Source organism: Littorina saxatilis, linkage group LG11, assembly GCF_037325665.1.
Source record: "Littorina saxatilis isolate snail1 linkage group LG11, US_GU_Lsax_2.0, whole genome shotgun sequence".
In the NCBI taxonomy this organism is placed as follows: domain Eukaryota; kingdom Metazoa; phylum Mollusca; class Gastropoda; order Littorinimorpha; family Littorinidae; genus Littorina; species Littorina saxatilis.
The window spans coordinates 9,254,554-9,282,384 of record NC_090255.1 but is presented as its reverse complement, the minus strand read 5'-3'; the positions used below and the strand labels follow the sequence as shown (position 1 = coordinate 9,282,384).

The window sequence follows — 27,831 nt, the reverse complement described above, 5'->3', positions numbered from 1 at the left end:
GGATAGTTCTACTTTCGAAACAAAATAGCCGCCATGATTGCAAAACTTGTGTCGGTAGTTTTGATTGGACAATTTGTTTCACTTCCGGTACTGAAGCATGCGACGCAGACGACCCGAGTTGACGTCAGGCATTTTATGCTGAAACTACTGTTTAAAGGTTTTAGTGGTGAAAACGAAGGTAATTTATCTACGTGTAAGTTTAGTCACTGCATTTACCGCTACACCACAGCAGAGAGGTGTGCTTCCTTCGGTCAAAATCAGGCCGGAGTTGGTCTGACTTTCAACTTGCGCTTTCATTTCCTGTGACTTGGTCAGTTTGTGAGTGTGATTTTGTTGGGGGGGGTCGGGTCACTTTGTGCCCCGGACTACCCTGGACTACAAGAAATGTTTGGACAACAAAGACAGATCATGTGATGCCACAATCTATTGATCTGTGTTTATTTACAAAACCCAGACACACAATTTTAAGCCGGTAAAGTCAACAAGTTTATTTTCAACCACAAGATGTGCAACGCCAAGGCACTGCATACCCCAGCGAAAGACAAAAGGCCTCTCTCTCTCTCTCTCTCTCTCTCTCTCTCTCTCTCTCTCTCTCTCTCTCTCTCTCTCTCTCTCTCTCTCTCTCTCTCTCTCTCTCTCTCTCTCTCAAACACACACACACACACACACACACACACACATAGTCATACCCCAAGTTACACACGTACACACATACACACTCACTCACACGCACTCACTCACTCTCTCACACACACTTCATACACACAAAACACACCCCCATATAGACAGACGGACATACACACCTTTACCAGGCTGACAAACAAACACACATACACTTACGCACACGCACACCCACTCTCTCTCTCTCTTTCTCTTTCTCTCTCTCTCTCTCTTTCTCTTTCTCTTTCTCTCTTATACAAACAAACAGAGCCCACACACACACACACACACACACAATCGTCCGTGTGCGTGCAGTCTGGGGCAGTCCGGGGTATTCAGGGGCAGTGGTTGAAAATAAACTTGTTGACTTGACTTAAAATTGTGTTGTCCAAATATTTCTTGTAGTTCGGGGTAGTCCGGGGCACAAAGTGACCCGACCGTGTTGGGGCAGACAACTGTCAGAATGAGTCGTGCAGGGAGTTGAAGGGGAAAAGGGGGGGGGGGGGGGGGGAGGCAGCTGGACGGAGAGGGGAAGTATTACAATACTAAAATGGCATAAGCTATACGCACTCCGAGTGTATACAGGATCGATGAGTCTGTATACACTCCGACAATGAAAAGCTCTGTTGCAAATCTGTAACCAATGAAATGGTCCCCTATCAAGTCGTTAAGTAGTAGCCAATGATAAATCAGTCTGACGTCCCCTATCTCTTTTTGGGATTGTGGAGGGTTGGCAAATAATGTACATTCACATAGTATACAACCGTTTCTATGGTCAATACACACTCCGAGTGGGGTGTTCCAAACTCTGACAATAAACTGCCGTGAAGCATCAGTTTCGTGTGTGTGTCTGTGTTTGTTCCCAGCGTACTTGATACCATGAATCGAAAGTGAAACGTACCTTCGCAAAATGGCGTTGAATGACGCTCCGAGCGTTGATGCGGTTAAGTGTCTGGTCTTTTAAGTTCACCCCGAAATGTAATCCACGTTACAGCAAAGGCCGTGCAGCATCAGATTATTTTCTTTTCTTTGTACTCTTATAATCAACTGCTCTGCGTTCCTATCGCAAAGTGGTGTCGAAAATGCCGGAGTGCATGTATACAAGATTCTGACCACTGTATACACTCCGAGTGCGTATAGCCAGTGCGTACTAAAATTTGTTGTTGGTGATGCTCATCTGTCATCAATTCCCAAATCCCCAAATTTGTGGTTTGAATGTAATTCTAACTAAAAATCGCTTGGAGGTAGGTGTTATTGGGATTTGTGCTACAACTACAAGAGAAAATTGATTCCAAATTATTGTCATTATTATTAGTAGAATTATGTAGGGCCAGGGAAGGTGGAAGCCAGGGAGAGGGGACTTTTCCCCCATTACTTTAATTATTGCCCATGTGTTTATAATTATTATAAGGAACTATAAATATACTGACAACATGTGTTTGATAAAACCCTGTGCTTCAGATGATGGGGACAGCCCAGAGAGTTTTGTCGCGTTCGTCACTGTGGCAGAACGTGTGCAGTCACTGCCAGCTTCTTCACAAGGCCTTACCTCCCCTGTGGGTGAGCGCTCGTGGATCCAAGAACTGGAAGAAAAAGATCGACAAACGAGAAGACATCAAAGACACTGTGGTGGAGTACGTCGGTCAGAACCCCAGGCGGGCTGACCGAGTGTACGCTTGGGGATGTGCAACAACTGGGGCGTTAGGTAAGTGTTGCAAATACAGTGGAAACCCCCCCCCCCCCTTTTAAAACTCCCTCCTTTTTAAGACCCTGTTTTCTCAGACTTTCTGTTCATAACCTCTGTAAATTTACCCCCATTTTAAGACTCCCTCCTAAAAATGTAAGACCAGATTTTTTCAGATTTGGTCTCATTTTTCTGTTTAAAGAAATGAGAAAAATGCATTAGATCATGTTTAATGATTTTCTCATAATTTATTTTTACAGAGGAGGTAACCGTCTTTATCCTGTATGTGATTTGCTCACTACTGTATTCCTTACAAGGGAATCCACCGTATATAACAATCTAAAGCTTTGTGAATTTCATGTTACAGTACAGTGGAACGCTGCTTTTATGACCTCCAAAAATCTGAGAAAATCAGGCCTTAAAAAGGGAAAAGTCTTGCAATTGACAGAATAAGAACAGACAATCTGAGAGAACATTTTCAAATAGACGGAGTCTTACAATGGGGGGATGCTTTTACCCACCATCTCATTTATCTCTTTTAATAGGAAATGAAAAAAATGCATTAAATCATGTTTAAGGATTTTCTCCTCATTTATTTTTTTACAGAGGAGGTAGCCATCTTTATCCTGTATCTGATGTGCTCACTACTTTATTCTTTACACTTCATTGTCTGAGTAGAGGAAGACGGAAGAGCAAGGGATACCATTTTGTTTTGGATAGGCACATCTTGTAGTTGAATAAAAAAAATATTAAAAAAGTATATGTCAGACCCTTTTATTAATAATAATAATAATATGAGAGATTTATAGAGCGCTTTACATTCTCAAAGCGCTTTACAATGACAAACATACATAATACATACAAAGCAAAGCAAAAGCATGTGCAGCAGCATTCAGCACACAAGTGAACAACGAAACTCAAACACTACATCAATACAATCTGCAAGCATACTAACACAGGCAAAACATTCAAACATTCAAACACCTCAAATCACACATGTATGGAAAACGATGAACATGGATTGTACCCAAGATTCACTATAGAATATGATTTTTTCAGTTTTTAGTGAGCAACACAGAACACCAGCACAACCCTTCCCCCCTACCACCACCCCCCCCCCCCCCCATCATTCCTTCCTTCCCCCATTTTTTAGTTCTCTTGTGTCTGCTTTGGTAGACCTAAGCAGGAATAATGAGACGTAAACAAAATGAAATAATTTAGATTTGTATTGATATATACCCAGCAAACCTAGCACAAATACATGAATTCTGGAAATAACTCAGGTTTTTAATTTTATGGATTGTGAAAAATGTGTTTCTCTAGATATTTCCCAACATTGTCTATTGTTAACGTATGGCATTCTGAACATGGTGTTTGTCATTTTCAGGCATCGCAAGCTACCTGAGACCAGAGCAGAAGCAGAAACCCATTCGGCGGCAGCTTCGGCCAGCACGCGTCAAATTCATTGATGCCAACCACATCAGGGTAAAGCAGAGAGAACAACAAAAATGGGGGAAGGAAGGAATGATGAGGGGGGGGGGGGGTGGTGGTAGGGGGGTAGGGTTGTGCTGGTGTTCTGTGTTACTCACTAAAAACTGAAAACATCATATTCTATGGTGAATCTTGGGTACATCCATGTTCATCGTTTTCCATACATGTGTGATTTGAGCCATACTTTGTGAGCTGTAGCTATGGATTCACTGTCTACGCTGTCAAGTCCCTGTGTGTTCATCGTTCACTATGTGTGTTTACAGCCATACTTTGTAAGCTGTGCCTTTGGTGTCACTGTCTACGCTGTCAAGTCACTGTGTGTTCATCATTCACCTTGTGTGTTTACAGCCATACTTTGTAAGCTGTGCCTTTGGTGTCACTGTCTACGCTGTCAAGTCACTGTGTGTTCATCGTTCACTATGTGTGTTTACAGCCATACTTTGTAAGCTGTGCCTTTGGTGTCACTGTCTACGCTGTCAAGTCACTGTGTGTTCATCGTTCACTATGTGTGTTTACAGCCATACTTTGTAAGCTGTGCCTTTGGTGTCACTGTCTACGCTGTCAAGTCACTGTGTGTTCATCGTTCACTATGTGTGTTTACAGCCATACTTTGTGAGCTGTGGCTATGGATTCACTGTCTACGCTGTCAAGTCCTTTGTGTTCATCGTTTACCATGTGTGTTTACAGCCATACTTTGTGAGCTGTGGCTATGGGTTCACTGTCTACGCTGTCAAGTCGCTGTGTGTTCATCGTTCACCTTGTGTGTTTACCAGGGGCGGACCTAGGGGGGGGTTCCTGGGTGCCCGGAACCCCCCCCCCCCCCCCATCCGTTTTTTTTTTTACCTTGTTATCTTCCACGAGAGGCCTCCGATTGACCTAAAAAAATAAAATTCCTTCAGCATCTAGGGGGCTTTGCCCCCCAGACCCCCCACCAGGGCTTTGCCCATGGACCCCACCGGGGCCTGAGCGGCCCCTGGACCCCTGCTCCAATTTAGAACCCCCCCTTATCCACAACTAGGTCCGCCCCTGTTTACAGCCATACTTTGTAAGCTGTGCCTTTGGTGTCACTGTCTACGCTGTCAAGTCACTGTGTGTTCATCGTTCACTATGTGTGTTTACAGCCATACTTTGTAAGCTGTGCCTTTGGTGTCACTGTCTACGCTGTCAAGTCACTGTGTGTTCATCGTTCACTATGTGTGTTACAGCCATACTTTGTAAGCTGTGCCTTTGGTGTCACTGTCTACGCTGTCAAGTCACTGTGTGTTCATCGTTCACTATGTGTGTTTACAGCCATACTTTGTAAGCTGTGCCTTTGGTGTCACTGTCTACGCTGTCAAGTCACTGTGTGTTCATCGTTCACTATGTGTGTTACAGCCATACTTTGTGAGCTGTGGCTATGGGTTCACTGTCTACGCTGTCAAGTCGAGTCGCGGCCTGGAGATCTTTGGCACTGGGATGAACACAAACTCTCAACTTGGTTACCACGAAGTGCCTCGCAACTCAGGTGGGTCTTGTGCTCTCTGTCTGTCAATCTGTCTGTTTTTCTGTCTGTCTATCTCTCACTCTCTCCGCTGTGGGTGTGTCTGTCTGTTTTGCTGTCTGTCTGTCTCTCACTCTCTCCGCTGTGGGTGAAAGGTCCTGCAGCATGTACCAGAGTTCTAGTTTGGGTATGGTTAGATTTTCGCATGTCCAGTTTAGTATTGTTTGTAAAAGAGTGTTTCGGTTTTACCCTCCCCCTTCCCCCCACTGCTTTTGAAGATAAATTATTGAGCTTGGGAGATAACAATTAACAAGTGGCTCTATCCCATCCCCCCTTCCCCGTCGCGATATAACCTTGAACGGTTGAAAACGACTTTAAACACCAAATAAATAAAGAAAGAACAAGTCGCGTAAGGCGAAAATACAATATTTAGTCAAGTAGCTGTCGAACGTGAAATTGACAAGAAGAGCGGGGTAGTGGTTACGCTATGCTGCATAGCACGCTTTTCTGTACCTCTCTTCGTTTTAACTTTCTGAGCGTGTTTTTAATCCAAACATATCATATCTATATATTTTTGGAATCAGGAACCGACAAGGAATAAGATGAAAGTGTTTTTAAATTGATTTCGAAAAAAAAATTTTGATAATAATTTTTATATATTTAATTTTCAGAGCTTGTTTTTAATCCGAATATAACATATTTATATGTTTTTGGAATTAGCAAATGATGGAGAATAAGATAAACGTAAATTTGGATCGTTTTATAAATTTTTATTTTTTTTTACAATTTTCAGATTTGTAATGACCAAAGTCATTAATTAATTTTTAAGCCACCAAGCTGAAATGCAATACCGAACCCCGGGCTTCGTCGAAGAGTACTTGACCAAAATGTCAACCAATTTGGTTGAAAAATGAGGGCGTGACAGTGCCGCCTCAACTTTCACGAAAAGCCGGATATGACGTCATCAAAGACATTTATCAAAAAAATGAAAAAAACGTATGGGGATATCATACCCAGGAACTCTCATGTCAAATTTCATAAAGATCGGTCCAGTAGTTTGGTCTGAATTGCTCTACACGCACGCACGCACGCACGCACACACACACACACACACACACACATACACACACACATACACCACGACCCTCGTTTCGATTCCCCCTCGATGTTAAAATATTTAGTCAAAACTTGACTAAATATAAAAAAAGAGCTTGGGAGATCTGTATTTTGTTACCCCATCCCTTCACCTTGTTTTCCAGTCGGCATATCTCAGCCCACACAGAGCAGTAGAGGATGATCATACCTAGTTATGGTTTTCATGAGTTGTTGTATTCAGCTATGCTTCAGCTTGTTACGGTGAACTCGTGTCTATTGTTTCTGTTCGTGTAACGTTTACGAGGAGTGCAATTATTGTTTGTCCAGTGCAAGACACCAAGAGTCACCCAAATGGCATTCTCCTTACTCTGAGATTACTCCTCTTCTTCTTCCTTCCACCCCAGCATAAAGACAGTGCCCCCCCCCCCCCCCCCCCCCCCCCCCCCCTCATACTTCTTCATTCTTAAGACCTTGATTTGACAGATTTCCTGTTCATAACCTCTGTTAGTTTACCTCGATCCATTATAAGACTCCCCCACTTTTTAAGACCAAATTTTCTCAGATTTGTTAAGGTCTGAAAAAGGGGTTCCACTGTATACTTGAACCTGTTGCAGAAAAATTTCACATTTTTTTTATTCATTTATAATAGAAAATGTTTTCCCTTTGGATGAATGTGTAACTCTTTTTGTGTTCAGGCAGAGTGTTGGATTACATCATAGAGCCAGTGGAGATTTACCTCCCCGTGGAGAAACCCCACGCCACCAGAGTGCGCCACATTGGGTGCGGCAGAGCGCACACTGTCATCATAACGGAGGGAGCTGGAGGTATTGTGCTCTGCATATTTGTGGTAAAATGTTTGCTGAAGTTTCTCGACCATGATGGGTTGCTCTTGATTTTGGCAGTGTACAGAATTAATCCTGAAGAGGTGTTGTCAGTAAAGCCCCTTTTAACACTTTCTACCCTACCTATGTCGTCCAAGTTTTGTTTAGCCGAGACCAGCTGTGCTGCAGCAGGTCACTCAGAATTGTAGTAACTGTGTAGTAACTGTGTAGTAACTGTGTAGTAACTGTGTAGTAACTGTGTAGTAACTGTGTCTCAACAGGCTGGAATACAGGCGTTAGATGGATGTTACAGGAAGCGACTGAAGCTAACAGTCTGAGCGGATATATCCGTACCTGGTCAGATAGAGCGATATGAGTGGGCACAGATATATCCGTACCTGGGAGACAATGAGTAACAGCCTCCAAAACCGTGAGAAGCTCAGGTCTAAAAATGGAGGTACATTTACAGAGACCATGAACAGAAAGTATGTGCAGACCTGTTTACCAGTACGATTTGGGCGTATTTTGTACGCCAAATTTGTATCAGTACGCATAATACGCGACACACGCACAAAATACGCATAAGAAAAAGTCTAGAATACGTTTTCCGGTGTTGGTGTGCTGATTACGGGATGGTACAACTGATACCGGTTTCGGTCTAAGGGAGATAACCATGACAGCGAATCTTCAGCTGTGGAAACCTCGTTCAGTTGTTGGCACGTCTGGACAATCGTGGGCCAGTGCTGATTACGGGATGGTACAACTGATACCGGTTTCGGTCTAAGGGAGATAACCATGACAGCGAATCTTCAGCTGTAGAAACCTCGTTCAGTTGTTGGCACGTGCGGAAAAATGTGCCAGTTTCGGATGACTGTACCAAGTCTAAACAGCAGAAACGGCAGATTTTCTTGGAGAAATACAAGAAAGAGCCAGGAATTGTAGAGTCTTCTTTGGGAAAAAGTCATGCACACTGCAAGTACTGTAAATCGGATTTCTCCGTTGCCCATGCCGGGAAATATGACATCGAACGACACTGCAGAGAGAATCTTCTCGTGTGTCACAAAGAACAAAACAAACCAGAGGGCCTCCTTATCAGCTGAAACTGTTGACAGCCTATTGGTGGTAAAGAGCAGGCCTGGTGAACCTCATGAGCGGAACTACAGCTCAGTGCAGCTGACCAAGCTGAAATCATCATACTACAACTTGCTGTCGAAGAAACCTGACTAGACTAGACTCAGTACCGCTGCATACTACAACTTGAAGAACCCTGACTAGACTAAGGGGCTCAGTGGAAAAAATCAGCTTGTAATGGATTTTAACCACCAGCAGATCTTTATCGGTTTCCCTTTGTTGATTTTGTGTGTGTCACTTTTGTGAGAGTAACACTAACAGTATGAAGACAACAAGATTAACTTTTGAGCAAAGCCAAAGGGGAGAAGACTGAACAGATGCAGCTGTCAGTGGCAAGTTCATCTTTTCATTATCAATCTGTTTGGAAGACACTGGTTATAATGCTACAAACTGGCAGGTAAATACAATTGTTTTATCCCTGTTGTATTGGAAGGAGTTAAATTCTGAAGGTGTTCACAAGACATGCAATTCTTACACAAACACGTTTGCACCCACGCGTACATTTTCCCTAGCCCATATATGGCTTTGCTTGCAAAGTACACCAACTTTTTGAAAAATACACTCAACTTTTTTGGAAAGTACTCTTGCCTCGGGTTTAGGGTAAACAGGTCTGTATGAGAATACAGAATCAAATCAAATTTTATGTTTTGAAGATCTTAAAAGATCTTAAAAGGGAGGGAGTCTTGAAAGGGGGGGGGGGGGGGTGGGGGGGGGGGGGGGGTGTTCGCAGTTCTAAGGTGAGAGTGAACATTTGCAATTAATTTTAGAGTGATGAAGCTTTCACTGTGTCTAAACCTGTGGTTTGCCATGGTGTTGCTGTACTGTACACACCAATTGTAAATTATTTATCTGGAACGTTTTGTTATTTCAGTGTTCAGTCTGGGAAACAATGCATACGGCCAGTGTGGTCGGCCCATTGTTGAAGGGGAGAATTTCAGGTCAGTTTTGTCTGTAACTATGTCTGTTTGTGTGGGACTGTCTGTCTTTCAGTAGGTGTAAGTGTCTGTGTGGGACTGTCTGTCTTTCAGTAGGTGTAAGTGTCTGTGTGTGTCTCTTAAGTCTGTCTGTGTTTGTCTTACTCACTTTCTCTTTTCTTCACTGTTACCATCTTCTTCAATCTTTTGATATATAAATACCTCAGCTGACATTTTGAGTCCTCCAAGGCCAAGTTTGACCAAAGACAGGTATTCCGATAATCCTCAGCATGTTTGTGTGCACATGTGTTGGAGAGAGAGAGAGAGCAGGGAGACAGGTATTCCGATAATCCTCAGCATGGTTGTGTGCACATGTGTTGGAGAGAGAGAGAGAGCAGGGAGACAGGTATTCCGATAATCCTCGGCATGTTTGTGTGGACATGTGTTGGAGAGAGAGAGAGAGCAGGGAGACAGGTATTCCGATAATCCTCGACATGTTTGTGTGCACATGTGTTGGAGAGAGAGAGAGAGCAGGGAGACAGGTATTCCGATAATCCTCGGCATGTTTGTGTGCACATGTGTTGGAGAGAGAGAGAGAGCAGGGAGACAGGTATTCCGATAATCCTCGGCATGTTTGTGTGCACATGTGTTGGAGAGAGAGAGAGAGCAGGGAGACAGGTATTCCGATAATCCTCGGCATGTTTGTGTGCACATGTGTTGGAGAGAGAGAGAGAGAGCAGGGAGACAGGTATTCCGATAATCCTCGGCATGTTTGTGTGCACATGTGTTGGAGAGAGAGAGAGAGCAGGGAGAGCACATTATCTGAAATTGTGAGAGGAAAAAACTGCAAATTAATTGTTGAAGGGGAGAATTTCAGGTCAGTTTTGTCTGTGTAACTGTGTCTGTTTTAGTGTGACTGTCTGTCTTTCAGTGGGCGTAAGTGTTTGTGTTTGTGTGTCTTTCTGTGTGTTTGTGTACGTGAAAGACCGTTCTTGTGTGTATGCATCTATGTTTGAATGTGTGCTGTCAGTGGGTTGTCAAGTCACCTGTTTTATTCACTTTCGTGCTTGATCATAAGCTTCCAAAGTCAACAGTTCGCATTAACTTAGCAATAGGTTATGATTTATGGTTGTGCATTGTGCAGGTCACTTAGGCCCCCCCAAAAAATAGGTCTGTTTACGGTAACCCGACCGACCCTAGTTTTTAGGCCCGACCCTAATCTTTTTTTTGGATCGTCTGAAAGAAAAAAAAAACCGCATCCAAAATAGAGCTGTTTGCGCTCAAACAGCAGACGACAGAAGGGAGGTAAGCTCAAAGTACTGTTTATAGTTATGTTGGGCAAAAACAGGGATTGATGAGAAGAAATGAACTGTGAAACATCATAAAGAGGGGAGAAAAAAAAAATGGAAAAAAACAAAAACAAAAACAAAAAAAACCCCGACCTACCGACCCTATTTTTTCACCCTATGTTACCGTAAACAGACCTATTTTTTTTTTTTGGCCTTAGGATACTGCTAAATTCTTCTTCTACGTTCATGAGCTGAAACTCCCACTTACACTCGTGTTTTTGGATTGGTGGGTTTTCACGTGTATTGCTGTTTCTACCCTGCCATTTAGGCAGCCCTACACCGATTTCAAGTTAACAGCTGAATTAAACCTTGTACATGTAATATCAGGGTAATGTACACGTACAATTTGTGTGTGCAGTAAGAGTCCCTTGGTGAACACAGTCCATGACTTGCCTGACAATGTTGAGAAGGTATGGAGGGCAGAGTTGTTTTGTAGTGTTTGTGTGTGTGTGTGTGTTTCTTTACAGAGAGCGATGTGTGAGTGTTTTGAAGTAGTGTGAATGTTTTACAGTCCATTGAGTCCTTATCTCTTGTTTCTCACATTTCTGTAGATGTTCTTTTCTGTGTTTGCTGACAGAATTCTCCTTATTAAAAAATAAATTAAAGGACCAGACCACGCTGTTTTAAAGGTTATTAGAACCACTAACCGATGACTGAAGGTTAGAGAAATGCACCTAAAGATTCCAAAAATGTAAAGAAATTCACCGATTCGTAGCTTAATCATTGTGATTTAATTAAAAACGTTCCGCCAAATTCGTCTGCTAAACGAGACTTCGAAATGGCCGCCAGTAGACGAGAACCGGCTGTGACGTCACTTAGTGTTTGGAAACCGAAAGTTACAGCTTACGCTCAAGTGGGCGTTTGCCTAAATCGAGCATCAACAGCACGCCGAAGGAATGCGCACGGCTGCTGATAGCTATGAAGTATAGAAAAAAGGTTCAGGCATCAGTTGTCACCTTTTTCCGATGGGCTTACAACTTCTGCAGCAAGACTGATTAACTGGAAACGGCCAACACGATGTTGTGTGTTTCGCGACACTTTCTTCCAATGCGAACGCAGTTAAGCCGGCAAGAAAACCTGGCACACACAAAACAGCTGTTGCCTAACGCAGTTCCAGTTCCGACAATTGTTGACCACTCACAGGAGGTCAGAAACCGGATACCAATGTCATCAGAACGATCTGCTTTCACTAAACGCAGACGAAAGGAAGTGAGTACATGTATACTGAATGTGTTCTGTAAGGGATAGGGGTTCAGTGTCACTGGGCGTTTTTGTCAGACTGACAGTATTTGTAGTGGAATGGCATCTGTTCCTAATTTTAAGCACATGTGTTAAGATTACAGATTAAAACATATATATCTGTTACTACATGTCCGTCCCCATGCACCCACCTTAAAGTTCCCTCTCTCTCTCCCTCTTTTACACTCACCTGGGTAATCGATGAGTCTCAGGTTTAATCAGTGTCCGTCCATATACACATAGACATTCACACAAACACACACACGTTGTTATAGTTGTTATCTAATTCAGTGTTGTATTAAATAGATAAAGAAATCGTTAATACAGCAAGCTTGCATGAATAATTTGCTGTTGTCCTTTTTTTCAGATCAGGTTCTGTAATACAGTAATTATAATTAATACAAGTACAAATTCATGTTTGCAGTCATACTCATAGTGTGTGAGTGTGTGTGTGTGTGTGTGTGTGTGTGTGTGTGTGTGAGTGTGTGTGTGTGTTGTGTGCACTGTGTGTGTGTGTGTGTGTGTGAAAAGCACTTTGATACTTAAAACATCTGTGTTATTTGATTTTATTACAAAACTGCAGTCAGAATATTAAGCAGACCTATTCCAACAATACATTTTGATCAGCAGTAAATGTAATGTCAAATTATGAACAACAATCATGTGAGCAGATATATCTAACAGAAACAAATAGTCTAGCAAAATAATACAACCAAGTACATGTGTGGACATCATCATCCACATAAAAAAATTGATTGTAGGAAGAGCACTCTGTGTTATTACCACTGCTTCAGTCAAACTGCCAGTTCAACTTTATCTCTGTGGGTTGTTTTTTTCTCTCAGAGTAACATGGGGAAAAAAAACCTTTAAAAAACTTGCATGCTACAGAGCTGGATTGTTTCTAGTGATCATGCAGCATGATTTATCCGCATAGAAAACTACTGAAACACCTAAACAGAAATAACAATGTCTACAGAAAAAACCCACTGTTTGATTGCTGTCTGTAGTACTCCTCTTGCTAACAGTGGCATTAAAATAATTAAAACTAAGCTATGCTCTCTTGGGGGGGGGGGAAAGTGCTCTAAGTACTTTTTGTGTCTACATAGGCAAAACAAAACTATGCAATGTTTCAGATTTCCTGACCCACCCTATGTTTTTCCTCCTTATCCTGGACTATTTTGGACTCTTACAAAAATGTAGGCTACTTCAAAAATGACAAATTTTAATTTTGCAGGCTTACAAGGAAATTGACTCTTCTCTTACAACCAGAATACACCATGATTTCAAGCAAATAAAAAACTACATGCACCTGAGAAAAAAAACCTTTAATTCAAGAAGTTAGACCTCCTAACCCCAGCTTTTCAATTCAATTCAATACGTTGTTGATGTTGATTATGGAGCTTAACGTCCTCCCAGGTAACTAGGGACCTATATTGGGGCATGATTTTTTATACAATGTTAAAAGTGTAGGGTGTAATGGGGGGGAGGGGGACTGGAGGGTGACGGGGTGTAGTCGCTAATAAATTTAAAGGTGCGTTTATTATCTAATATACCAGACATTTTGTTTTGGCTGGTGTACAGAATAACATCACATAAAATCGCACTCGTAAAACATACAAAACACATAAAATGTACACATCAGTACACACATAACCCAAACCACACATATCCATACCAGCACCATCACACACATATCCACATACATACTCTAGTTTGTACATTATAAAAATAAATACATTATGATTAATATCATTACTAGTCAACTTAAATTAAGGCTCAAAATAGGTCTTAAGATGGATGTTATTTAGTGTAATGAAGAGATTATAAAACCCAAAAAAAAGCTATGAGAAAGAAAGTATGAAAGAATGATGCCCTTTCTCCGATGAAAGTTCTGCTGATTGTGGTAACTTTTTTTTCTGTCTAAAACAGGCATCAGTTAACTGAACGAGCTGTTTGAGGGGGTGGTGATCCTAACACTGGCCTATGGCAACACTGGCCTATGGCAGCTACAACAAAGCTCTGCATACACAGCAAGACTACAATGCAACAGTGCCCAGACTTTGACTGCTACAGGCTGCTTTCCCATGCAAAGTACAAATATGCAAGTGTCCATAAACCAGGGTTTAATACAAAGTCATGTAGTATGTGAGTGAGTTCTGATGAAAAAGTGATTGTGTTGTAATATTGGTTATTACTGAGTGTTGATGTTACAATGATTACATTATAAAAACAACAACAGAACAATGTGAAGAGCAAACTTCTTCTGTGGGCATGCAAGTGAGTTAATCTTGTGTGTGTGTGTGTGAAACTATATGTGACTGAGTGTTACAAATTTAAATGACAACAGTTTTCTTGATAGCCTTTAAAAACAACAACAAATACATACATTTAACAATCAAACAAATATAGGCACCTCAAAAAAAGTTGTATGTACACCTTCGTGGCTGGTGATGCATTCTTGCTCCCCTGCAAGTTTTCATTCTACAATGTACCTCAGGCTAGCTTCCTCTCTCTCTCAAATCTGCCCCTCCCACACAATACAACAGGTACAGTGGCCACTCTGACACCAGTCTCTGAAATAATCAAGAACAGTTAAAACTGCGATGAGCTGTTGTTCTTTTACTCGTGAATGCAATGCATGAACACTTAAACAATATCCCACTTATTCGCGAGTGCGTTGACAAGGCGAGAGTGAAAAAATAGCACAGACTCGAAAGCAGACGATAAGTTCAGCACAGAGAGCGGGCGTGTTTACCTTTGATCGCTGAGACAAACAGTGTCGCAATTTTCATCGTCACTGTTTCACTACTGCTGGAAGTGGCCTCCACCCTCATCTTTCATGCTTGATTCGAGGAGAGAAACCGGTAGTTCGAACATGTACGGTTCAATTTCGTCTGCAGTTACGCTTGTTGTCATGTTGGTAAACAACCATCTCCACACGGTGTGACGTCACGGATAATTTATTCATAAGCCAGTCTCGCGAAGATCACGCGGCACAATGGCGGGTCGTTTTGGAGAAGAAATCCGTCGCTTCGGTCACAAAATTCGTCGGATTACGGCCTTAGAAGATTCCGAAGTAAACCAAACATTGTTGAAGACGGTAAGAAAGTGGTTTTCTAACTAACTGCAAACATCGGGAAGTGTTCGGTCGCGCAGGAACACGATTCGAAGCGTTTTTGACGCTAAAACAGCGTGGTCTGGTCCTTTAATATAACAACATGGATAACATTAACAGTTTATAAATTATAATAGATCAGAATTCTTAATTTCTTAAAAGTGTTCATGTGATGCCATGGAGTTTCAGTCTTCATGACATGATATTCAGAAGCCCAAATATAAGTAATAGTGTCACTAGTACGATTTAGCTAGAGATTCAAAACTGTGTTATGGGTGTGACTTGAGCTTATAAGAAGCCTCTGGGTTAAAAAAACAACTGACAAAGTCAAAACACAGAGAAAAAAGTGAACGAAAGCTGAAAGGTAGCCCCATAACCATGTTTGGTTGTATGGGAGCGAGATATTGGAGATGTCAACTTTTCTAGGGCCGGCTTTATGAGGGCGGTGCCCATCTCCTCTCCCTCGCTGCCTTTGCCTTCCCCGGCCCTGAATAGCGTCAGGTACCCATTTCCAGCTGGGTGGTCTGGAGAGCGCTCTGAAAAATCGATGAACTTCTTCTTCTTCTGCGTTCGTGGGCTGAAACTCCCACGTACACTCGTGTTTTTTGCACGAGTGGAATTTTACGTGTATGACCGTTTTTTACCCCACCATTTAGGCAGCCATACGCCGCTTTCGGAGGAAGCATGCTGGGTATTTTCGTGTTTCTATAACCCACCGTACTCTGACATGTATTACACAGACCTGTTTACACTACACATTGAGCGTAGTAAACTACGATTTTGGTCCCCAAACTACGCAACTACGCATGCTTGTCTTATACTACGCAAACGTTTCGTTTCGACTACACATTTTGACATTTTGAATACGCAAAAACGCGAGCGAGTTCCGATCCATAATTTGTACTAACCGGTTGTGTACTGCGTGCAAAACATGCCCGGCGCCCGCGAGAGTAGCGTAGTCAGTTGGTCTTGCTGCTGTTATTACAACTATCGCGGGCGTTTCAGCACATACTTTTCTGAACGCGGTCACTTCCTAGCTCATTCTTTCTGGAGGGAAAAAAATGGCTGCAGCGACGAACACTGATTCAGAAGACTTTGGCGATCAACCGCCACGGAGCAAAAAAAAGAAGCTTGGTCAAACTCCCAGCAAGGCTTTTCTGCCAAAGTACTATGAGGAGCATCCATGCCTAGTTTCGTGGAGAAAAGGGAAGCATTTTGCCCACTGCACTGTGTGCAACACGGCTTTTTCAGAGAAGCACAGTGGGCTTTACGACCGTGTAACCGCCACAAGAAAAGCACTTCTCATGAGGAATTCGAGAAATCCCGACCAAAGCAGAGGAAAAATTGGACTGTTTTGTGAAGAAACCCGTGCCAGGGAAAGAAGACCAAGACAAGCTCACTTTTGAGAGATCGGTAACCAGAGCAGAGGCAATGACCTGCCATATTATTATTATTGCCGACGCAAACCTGTTCTGTTTATATGCAAATTTGCCTTCATGTTGATACACATACTCCCAGTCCCTACTTTTTGTGACTTGATGTTCTCAGATTGTCACAGGTCTTGAATAGGGGGTCCCACTGTATATGAACTGCATACCCCTCAACATAGCTTTTTTTTAACAAATGCATGGGTGAAACTGGTCAAATAAAGAATACCTTATTTTGAAAATCTGTAAAAAAAAAAAAATTTTTTTTTTTTTTTTTTTTTTTTTTTTTCGCCGGCGATCCGATCTGTATTTTCTCACAGTGACCGGACATCGCTGAATCTTTGTTTCCCTGAGCGCGCGAATTATTGGACTACAGCTTGGCATTTGTTATCATTGTTTACTGTGCAAATTTGTGTGTTTGAGATACCAGGAAAGGCCTACTTTTACCCTTAAAAAGCCTGATTTTTCGTTTTCTTCCGGGGGGCTTTGCCCCCCTGGGCCCCCTAAGAGGGCGTTGCCCCTGCACCCCACCAGGGCGTGGGCGGCCCCTGGACCCCGGCCTCATTTTCCTTATTTTTAATTCTGATCAGTTTCACCCATGCAAATGTTCCAAACTAGTTAATAATTTTTTTCTTAACAAATAAACTTAATGCTTGGCTTGTATTTTTGTGGGGAGTATTGTTCACATTGTAATAGTTTTGTTTGGAGTGTTGAGTGTTTGTTTTAGTACGGTATAAGTAACTGTTCTGTTTTGCGGTTTGGGTTGATCAAATTGAAATACTACACATTCACCTGCCAAACTACACATTTGCCTTATTTTCACACCCAAAACTACACATGGTACATTTCAGGGGTAGGCAGGTCTGATTACAGGATCTTTTTCGTGCGCACTTGGTCTTGTGCTTGCGTGTACACACGGGGGGTGTTCGGACACCGAGGAGAGTCTGCACACAAAGTTGACTCTGAGAAATAAATCTCTCACCGAACGTGGGGACGAACTCACGCTGACAGCGGCCAACTGGATACAAATCCAGCGCGCTACCGACTGAGCTACATCCCCGCCCTAAATCGATGAACAAAGTGATCAAGTAAAAACGTTCTCCTTGTGGAGTGAGAAGCACTGACGTGTGTTGTTAATGTGTGTTGTTGTGTGTGTGTACAGGTTGTGTGCGGACAGGACCACAGCATCTTCATCACACAGTCGGGACAGCTCTTGGCCTGTGGCCTGGGGGCTGACGTGTGTTGTTAATGTGTGTTGTTGTGTGTGTGTACAGGTTGTGTGCGGACAGGACCACACCATCTTCGTCACACAGTCGGGACAGCTCTTGGCCTGTGGCATGGGGGCTGACGTGTGTTGTTAATGTGTGTTGTTGTGTGTGTGTACAGGTTGTGTGCAGACAGGACCACACCATCTTCATCACACAGTCGGGACAGCTCTTGGCCTGTGGCCTGGGGGCTGACGTGTGTTGTTAATGTGTGTTGTTGTGTGTGTGTACAGGTTGTGTGCAGACAGGACCACACCATCTTCATCACACAGTCGGGACAGCTCTTGGCCTGTGGCCTGGGGGCTGACGTGTGTTGTTAATGTGTGTGTTGTGTGTGTGTACAGGTTGTGTGCGGACAGGACCACACCATCTTCATCACACTGTCGGGACAGCTCTTGGCCTGTGGCATGGGGGCTGATGTGTGTTGTTAATGTGTGTTGTTGTGTGTGTGTACAGGTTGTGTGCGGACAGGACCACAGCATCTTCATCACACAGTCGGGACAGCTCTTGGCCTGTGGCCTGGGGGCTGACGTGTGTTGTTAATGTGTGTGTTGTGTGTGTGTATAGGTTGTGTGCGGACAGGACCACACCATCTTCATCACACAGTCAGGACAGCTCTACGCCTGTGGCATGGGGGCTGACGTGTGTTGTTAATGTGTGTTGTTGTGTGTGTGTACAGGTTGTGTGCGGACAGGACCACAGCATCTTCATCACACAGTCGGGACAGCTCTTGGCCTGTGGCATGGGGGCTGACGTGTGTTGTTAATGTGTGTGTTGTTGTGTGTGTGTACAGGTTGTGTGCGGACAGGACCACACCATCTTCATCACACAGTCGGGACAGCTCTTCGCCTGTGGCATGGGGGCTGACGTGTGTTGTTAATGTGTGTGTTGTTGTGTGTGTGTACAGGTTGTGTGCGGACAGGACCACACCATCTTCATCACACAGTCGGGACAGCTCTTGGCCTGTGGCATGGGGGCCGATGGACAGACAGGTACGTGGTTAATGAGGATGGACGGTATGAGGAATGTTTGTTGGTTGGTTATTAATATTATTGTTTATTGTCTCTTCAGAATCAGAATGTGAGGAATATAATTATAGTTACAGCCGGTAAATGAATGATAAAGAGTGAGGATGAAAGTCGCTTATTCGTTTCAATGCTTATCATTTTCTCAGGTGCCAGGAGATCGGTTCCGCAGAACTTTCATTCACTCTTGATTCACGTGACTATATAACTATATTTAAAGCACTTTCGTCGCTTTGTTTATTAGATTTTACTGGTAAGCAAGCCAAGGTACACATTTTATGTTCGACCTGCTGCGAGTGTGAGCTTTGTTTGTGTTTTAACATGCTCTTCTTTGTTAGTTTATCCCTCCAGTGGTTTTAAAGTGGTTATGCAGGGAATATGAACAATGTTACCATGCCTTAAAGGACTTAAGACATGGCCACTTTCTGGTGTACAAATGTAGGTGTGTGAACAAACAACAGCTTTGAGCTCTTTTCTTTTTTTTTGTCCACCACATGTTAAATAAAAATTTTTGCTGAAATCATTGTGGCATTCTGATACTTCTTCTTCTTCTGCGTTCGACGGTTGTGTCTAGGGCATTCTGATACTGACTTGACATTCTTTGCAGGTCAAGGTCACTACGACCTGATTAGCACACCGACTCATCTTGGGGGAGACGTGGAAGGGGAGAAAATCGTTCAGGTACACGGACGGGGAGACTGCGTATTGGCAGTTTCAGGTGAGCCACGTTTCTTTGCACATAAGCATCTTGTTCAATCTTTTAAGATGTGCATACCTCGGCTGACATTCTTCTGGAGTCCTCCAACTCCAAGACAAAGTTTGACCAAAGACAGGTATTACAATAATCCTTGGTCAAGAGACTGATGCCAAGTATACCTGAAAAGTACAGAATCTCAGTATCTATCAGTAAAAGCGCACTTTATCTGAAATTAAGAGAGGGGAAAACTTGAAATTGGCTTTGAATTTACTTGCACGCTTTTAGAGCAGTGTTAGTGTTTTTCAAGCGCTGTCAGACTGCATCCTTCTGTGCAAATCCTGGACTGAGCTGAGCTTTCACCGGCCAGAGTTTAGATGATCTTTGAGAGAAGGAATGCAATCTCTAAATCACTGCATGACTGTTTAGATGGTGAAAAATCAACCTCTGTGGCTCACACAAAACTGACTGTCGGTAAGTGCAGAGCAAGTACCTACCAGTTGTCACGATTTTAGAATTATATCGATAAAACACAAGTACCAAACAAAATATCGTGGTCATAGTGTATTTGGAAAGATATCCTGGTTGTTGTCTGAAGAGGAAAGATACCAAACCTGACATTTTTAATGAGGGAAAAAATCCTGAATAAGGATTGAAATTGTCCTGTTTGTGAGTGAAGCACTAGTGCAAGGGAGGTAATTGATAAACTGAACCGTTGTAGACACAACACAGCACTGACAGTGAAGACTGGAGGTGCTGTCTGGAAGGGGGATTTTAGCAGCGTGTGCATTACCATAGGTTTATACATGAACTAATTGATGTTATTTTGGAGAGAAAGTGGGGACAATCCTTTCACTGTAGGTGATCATGAGCTAATTTCCGTTCAATAAAGCAGCGCTGAAAGTCCACAAAATGGGGCACTGGCCTTTGGCTAGTATTTCTCATAATTTACTAGGCAGAGAGCAAATTTTACTCGCCAAACCAACCATTTGTGTCAGCAACTTTACTCGCATTTGGTGAGTAGATTAACATTTCTACTCACCATTTACATGTTTCTACTCGCCATGGCGAGTAAAATACTCGCCACTTTGAGGCCTGATGTCAGTCAAGAGAGAGGTAAGGTTCATCAATGCAAGTTGAAGTACACTCTGCTAGCTGGTAATGGGTGACAGACCACATATAAAGATGATGATGCTGATGTTGATGATGATCATTGTCTCATCGTTGTGTTTTTCTGGTGGGACGCAGAGCATAGTCAGTTATCTAGCCTGGTGGGAGTGATGCTGATGTTTATGCTGCTGCTGCTGTTGGCAATGGTGATTCTGCTTCAGACAAGGGTGACATGTGATGATGATGATGATGATGATGATGATGATGATGATGATGATGATGATGTTGCAGACAAGGGGGACGTGTTTGGCTGGGGTAACTCGGAGTACAGCCAGCTGGCCCTGGTGACGGACCACACCCAGATGAGCACACCGCGACACCTGCCCTTCGACACCTGTGGCCGAGTGGTCAAGGCCGTGGCCGGAGGGTCCATCTGTGCTCTGCTCAATGGTCAGTAACGCTGGAAGGGTCAGATAAGACCTCTTTGGTCTTTCATTGACGACCCCAGAACTGGTGGTGTGAATGTGATGCAAGCTTTATAAAAGATTTTTTGTTCTGCACTCATCGGCTGCAACTCACATGTGGACTTGTGGGATGCGCGAGTGTACTTATCGATGTAGGGTCTACCAAGTCATCGGATGTTATGCATACGAAGCACATACTTTTGCATGTATTCATTGTACTTGTGCTAAAGTGAGTGAAGATTTTTAGTTGTTATGTTCATATGTGGTGCGCTTACTACAGGCTGTAAATAAATATGAACAAACCCAGGTATTGTCTTTCAGATAAAGGCCAGGTGTTTGTCTGGGGCTACGGAATTCTGGGTAAAGGCCCAGCACTGGAGTCGTCCAACGTGCCGACGATGATTCCGGAAACGCTGTTTGGGAGAAACGAGCTGCAGGCAGACAGCAAAGTGGTGGACATCGACTGCGGCCTGGGACATTTTGTGGCTGTCACAGGTGAGTTATGGGCACTGTTGTGGAGTTGTTGTGATTAATGATACAGGTGTACATGTACCCTCCATCCCGTGTTGATGGTTAGGCCAAGACAAACATAGATGTTTGTTTATGATGACAAGTCCTGAAAAATAAGGGTCGGTAGGTTGGTAAAAATTCTAATTTATTAAAATGTACTTCTTTAAGAAAGTAACGTCAATGTTGTTTTTATTGAGTCACTTGAGAAAAAGTGACTCTATGTAATCGGTCAGTGTTAGTCTGTCCGGCCGGCCGGCCGTCCGGCCGGCCATCCGTAGACACCACCTTAACGTTGGACTTTTCTCGGAAACTATCAAAGCGATCGGGCTCATATTTTGTTTAGTCGTGACCTCCAATGACCTCTACACTTTAACGATGGTTTCGTTGACCTTTGACCTTTTTCAAGGTCACAGGTCAGCGTCAAAGGAAAAATTAGACATTTTATATCTTTGACAAAGTTCATCGGATGTGATTGAAACTTTGTAGGATTATTCTTTACATCAAAGTATTTACATCTGTAGCCTTTTACGAACGTTATCAGAAAAACAAGGGAGATAACTAGCCTTTTCTGTTCGGCAACACACAACTTAACGTTGGGCTTTTCTCGGAAACTATAAAAGTGACCGGGCTCAAATTTTATGTGAACGTGACTCATTGTGTTGTGAATAGCAATTTCTTCCTGTCCATCTGATGCCTCATATAATATTCAGAACTGCGAAAGTGACTCGATCGAGCGTTTGCTCTTCTTGTTTTTATTTTACCCAGGCGCAAATGGCTTTTTTATTGGCCAGAACTCATGTGAGCTCTAGATGTCGGAGAAAAGTAAATTTTGTCGTGATGTCTGCAAAATCAAATTTTGATATTTTGGATTAATTTTTTGAAAGAGTCACAACAAAAATCTCGGTACGTGAGGAAGAAATAGGGTCAGTTAGGGAAATGAAAACTCTGAATTTTATCAAAAGAAAATATTTTAGGCCTTAAGTACTACAGCATAGATTTGTCTTGACTTTTACATGGGATAAAACAAAGAGCATCTTTCCAATTGAGTAATTCACCAACAATCTACAACCGGTCTGTTTTCTGTACAGAGTCCACATTTTTTGCTGAATTAATATGTGAATCCCACGTCATTCGGCCAAGATAGAACTTTGTTAAAAAAAGGGTCATCGTTGTAAGACTAACGCTGTTGCTGTTCTTTGTCATTTCTAGAAAGTGTATCTGTGTGGTGTTACAGATCAGGGGGATGTGTACAGCTGGGGTCACAACCGTCACGGCTGTCTGGGGCTGGGCTCCAGCGACAACCAGTTCTTCCCGCTCAAGGTAACACACACACACAGTGCACAAGAACACACACATGCACGCTCACACCAACACACACACACCGCACAAAAGCACGCTCACACCAACACACACACACCGCACAAACGCATGCTCACACCAACACACCACACAAACACGCTCACACCAACACACACACACCGCACAAATGCACGCTCCCACCAACACACCCACTGCACAAACGCACGCTCACACCAACACACACACACCGCACAAATGCACGCTCCCACCAACATGCCCACTGCACAAATGCACGCTCCCACCAACACGCCACACAAACACGCTCACACCAACACACACACACCGCACAAATGCACGCTCCCACCAACATGCCCACTGCACAAATGCATGCTCACACCAACACACACACCGCACAAACGCACGCTCACACCAACACACACATACTGCACAAACGCACGCTCACACTAACACGCACACTGCACAAACGCATGCTCACACCAACACACCGCACAAACGCACGCTCACACCAACACACACACACCCCACAAACACATGCTCACACCAACACGCACACTGCACAAACGCACGCTCACACCAACACACACACCGCACAAACGCATGCTCACACCAACACACCGCACAAACGCACGCTCACACCAACACACCGCACAAACGCACGCTCACACCAACACACACACCGCACAAACGCATGCTCACACCAACACACCGCACAAACGCATGCTCACACCAACACACCGCACAAACGCATGCTCACACCAACACACACATACTGCACAAACGCATGCTCACACCAACACACCGCACAAACGCATGCTCACACCAACACACACACACTGCACAAACGCATGCTCACACCAACACACCGCACAAACGCATGCTCACACCAACACACACCGCACAAACGCATGCTCACACCAACACACCGCACAAACGCACGCTCACACCAACACACCGCACAAACGCATGCTCACACCAACACACCGCACAAATGCACGCTCACACCAACACACACATACTGCACAAACGCACGCTCACACTAACACGCACACTGCACAAACGCATGCTCACACCAACACGCACACTGCACAAACGCACGCTCACACCAACACACCAAAACACACACACCGCACAAATACATGCTCACACCAACACACACACCCACATGCATGCTCTCTCACACACAAACACACACACACACACACACATTTTTTAAGAGAAATTAGGGTCGGTTGGAGAATGAAAAGACAATTCTTGGCCTTATGTTCTCCATTTACCTTGTAGAGTGGTCAAAAAAATTCAGGATATTATCCATTCATGCATCTATGAAAACAGAAAATGGTGCCGTTTTTAGCACATTTTATAGTAGGCAACTAAAACATCTTATTTTAGGTACATTAGGCCAAACAAAAATATATGTTGGTTTAGGGTAACAAGACCAAAAAAGATAGGGTCGGTAGGTAAAGCTTGTTTTAATCTAAAAAAAAAATTATTTGTTTAAATTTAGTCGATTTTAAAAGAGGTTACTTACCTTAGTCTCGGTATGGTTCGCAAAATGTGCCAAAAGTTTTTTGACTCACATGCGAAGCAAAAGTGAGTCTATGTACTCACCCGAGTCGTCCGTCCGTCCGTCCGGACGTCCGTCCGTCCGGAAAACTTTAACGTTGGATATTTCTTGGACACTATTCAGTCTATCAGTACCAAATTTGGCAAGATGGTGTATGATGACAAGGCCCCAAAAAACATACATAGCATCTTGACCTTGCTTCAAGGTCAAGGTCGCAGGGGCCATAAATGTTGCCTAAAAAACAGCTATTTTTCACATTTTTCACATTTTCTCTGAAGTTTTTGAGATTGAATACCTCACCTATATATGATATATAGGGCAAAGTAAGCCCCATCTTTTGATACCAGTTTGGTTTACCTTGCTTCAAGGTCAAGGTCACAGGAGCTCTTCAAAGTTGGATTGTATACATATTTTGAAGTGACCTTGACCCTGAACTATGGAAGATAACTGTTTCAAACTTAAAAATTATGTGGGGCACATGTTATGCTTTCATCATGAGACACATTTGGTCACATATGATCAAGGTCAAGGTCACTTTGACCCTTATGAAATGTGACCAAAATAAGGTAGTGAACCACTAAAAGTGACCATATCTCATGGTAGAAAGAACCAATAAGCACCATTGTACTTCCTATGTCTTGAATTAACAGCTTTGTGTTGCATGACCTTGGATGACCTTGACCCAAGGTCAAGGTCACATGTATTTTGGTAGGAAAAATGTGTAAAGCATGTGAGTCGTATGGGCTTTGCCCTTCTTGTTTTCTCAGAAATGTAAAAAAATGTTTTAGGGTCGGCATAGGGTCAGTCGGGTTATCCTAAACCAGCATATATTTTTGTTTGGCCTAATGTACTTCAAATAAGATTTTTATTTGGCCTTAAATCTTTCAACAACTAGCAGAGGGCCTGACCAAATGTGGTTGCTATGGACAGGTTGGTCGCTATGGAAAGGAGAATTATTTTGAACAAAACACCTTGTAGGGGATCCTTTTGGCTGGACATAAACTCTTGCTAGGGTTTTGACAGTTGGTAGCCAGTACAGGTTCCACTGTATTGAACTGAAATCACACTTGCTACAAACATCAATGTATCCATTGAACATTGGATTTTCCTCCTACCGGCACGGTTGGCCTAGTGGTAAGGCGTCCGCCCCGTGATCGGGAGGTCGTGGGTTCGAACCCCGGCCGGGTCATACCTAAGACTTTAAAATTGGCAATATAGTGGCTGCTCCGCCTTGCGTCTGGCATTGTGGGGTTAGTGCTAGGACTGGTTGGTCCGGTGTCAGAATAATGTGACTGGGTGAGACATGAAGCCTGTGCTGCGACTTCTGTCTTGTGTGTGGCGCACGTTATATGTCAAAGCAGCACCGCCCTGATATGGCCCTTCGTGGTCGGCTGGGCGTTAAGCAAACAAACAAACAAATTTTCCTCCTTTGAGCCATGTGACGTCAGAGGCTGACAAAAATTCTTATTTAGGCGGCCAGCTGAGACTACAAAATAGTGCATGTTTGTGTGCGTTCAATCATAAAATCAAAAGGAATTCTTACCAGAATCGATCGATGCATAAATGTTATTTGCATTTTTGACCACAATATGACATTTTACACCGATCTCGACAGTCATTGTTTACCTCGACTGCTAGCGCGTTTTTGTTTTAGATGTCTCTTTTACCTCATAACTGAACTGTAAGATTTCGCTGTTTCACCAAAATTGAAGGAAAAATTCAATCATTTTAGTGCAGTAGAGCTAATTGGTAAAAACAGTGTTATATTCAATTAACACACATGATCAAAACAGAAAAATGCCAGGTAAAAAGCAATTTTATGATCGAGTACTGGATTATCATTCTTTGAACAATGCTACATCAGCGGCAGACCAAAAGTCATGTTAAGACAGTTGGCCGAAATAACGAGAGTTTATGTCATATTTTAATAACAAAAGTACATAATATAATGAATTATTCCCTGAGAACTTCTTTATTATACCGGTAAGACTGTCACTTTTACCTGTGCAGGTGTCGGTGCCAGCAGAAACTCACACAGCACTGTGCGGAGTGGATCACACCATCGCTCTCTGCAAGTCGTTCACATGACGGACTTCATCCCTCATACCTGTGATTGACAAACAGGTCTTCCTGTGCTTGGCATGTAATTTAATATTATTTAGTTCAAGCAATTCATCTGCTGAAGAACCCTTCAATTTGTGTCCGATACCCATTCAAGCTATGTGAACATGGTGTAATTGGGGAACGTCCCACTAGTCCGAGGGTTCACTAGTCCGAGGGTTCACCAGTCCGAAGGTTCACTATGGACGCTTGATTTTCCAGTTATTATACCGCCCCTTAAAAGTATATAGGTTTTACTGTGTGTGTGTGTGTGTGTGTGTGTGTGTGTCTGTCTGTCCGCAAATAGATATCCGATGTTTGAGAACCGATTTCAATGAAATTATGTGTGAGGCTGACAGTACAACCCAGACTCGATCCTCTCCATAATTCAGTCTAGACATCTGAGACCTGATGGAAACGAAGTCCGGAACCATAGGAGGCCTGTCTCCCCCTCCTTGTCCGACTGCTTGGTGAGCTGCGGCGACTTGTTCATCATAAACTCTTTTGATAGGCTTTGTGGGATTGTCTCTGATTTTCTGTTTTGCGTCGTTCAGAAACTTGTCCTTTTTGATCTGATCTACGTCAAAATCATGATTGTGTCCCATTTCCTGGTCAATTATCCTTATTTGAGGATTTTAGGACATTGGACCTACACGTCTTTCGCCAACAGCGCCAAAACATGGTGGTTTGATGTTTTGTATTCAGTTGATACTTATGGTCTCTGTGTATCAGTACACGACCTCTTCCCCTGGAGCCAACAGCGCCAAAACATGGTGGTTTGATGTTTTTTATTCAGTTGATACTTATGGTCTCTGTGTATCAGTACACGACCTCTTCCCCTGGAGCCAACAGCGATCCAAGTTGCCATCTTAAACGACTTGAAGAAGTTTACCTTTTGAGATTCCTTCTCGTGTGGCTCTGAAAGTTGTATGCTTAGCTTACTCGGAGAACGACAGGAAGCACATGAATAGTATTGCGCAAGAGGATTGTGCGCAAGTCAAAGATTGTCTAGCATTGCTTGTCACTTGAAAAATGTGACCGGATCTGACAAAATGGTAGATAACCTGCGGGAACCTCTTTGGAGATACCATGTACATTGAATGTAGGTCAATTGTGGGAGAATTGGGTTATTGGCATTTTGGTTTTGACACTTCTACACACATATTAGCCTGTTTTTGGATGTCAGTGGCCTATAAATGCCTGCAAATCGATACTGATTTAATCAACCTACAGGGATCGCGTTTACCGGTAATTTCCGGTATTTTACCGGTTAAGATTCGCCAATACCGGAAAAAAAAGTGGATGTCGGTCAGACGTACCGATTGTTATTTGGTTTGACCGGTAAAAAAAAAAGTAGTAATTACAAAAATCGT

At 43.1% G+C, this 27,831-nt stretch overlaps 1 protein-coding gene and 1 long non-coding RNA gene across 2 annotated transcripts; one reads left to right on the top strand and one right to left on the bottom strand.

The window, feature by feature from the left end:
* Positions 1-70: 70 nt before the first annotated feature.
* LOC138979692 (RCC1-like G exchanging factor-like protein) lies at positions 71-27,831 on the top strand. Its single transcript, XM_070352423.1, has 13 exons — positions 71-178; positions 2,122-2,365; positions 3,732-3,829; positions 5,210-5,339; positions 7,106-7,234; positions 9,234-9,300; positions 10,984-11,035; positions 18,579-18,663; positions 19,304-19,414; positions 20,792-20,950; positions 21,286-21,459; positions 22,709-22,794; positions 26,369-27,831. Exons 2-13 carry the CDS (start codon positions 2,122-2,124, stop codon positions 26,444-26,446), a joined length of 1,413 nt encoding a protein of 470 aa, XP_070208524.1. The 5' UTR covers positions 71-178; the 3' UTR covers positions 26,447-27,831.
* Positions 12,415-15,051, bottom strand: LOC138979703 (uncharacterized). The gene is made up of 2 exons (XR_011460105.1): positions 14,620-15,051; positions 12,415-14,437 (listed from the first exon to the last, which is right to left on the bottom strand). It is a non-coding gene; the product is annotated as an uncharacterized lncRNA (long non-coding RNA).

Coding starts and splice junctions, on each gene's coding strand:
- LOC138979692 (XM_070352423.1), top strand. CDS start 2,122: ATGATGGGGACAGCCCAGAGAGTTTTGTCGCGTTCGTCACTGTGGCAG. Junction 3,830..5,209: donor TTGATGCCAACCACATCAGG/GTAAAGCAGAGA, acceptor TGTGTGTTACAG/CCATACTTTGTGAGCTGTGG. Junction 7,235..9,233: donor CATAACGGAGGGAGCTGGAG/GTATTGTGCTCT, acceptor TTGTTATTTCAG/TGTTCAGTCTGGGAAACAAT.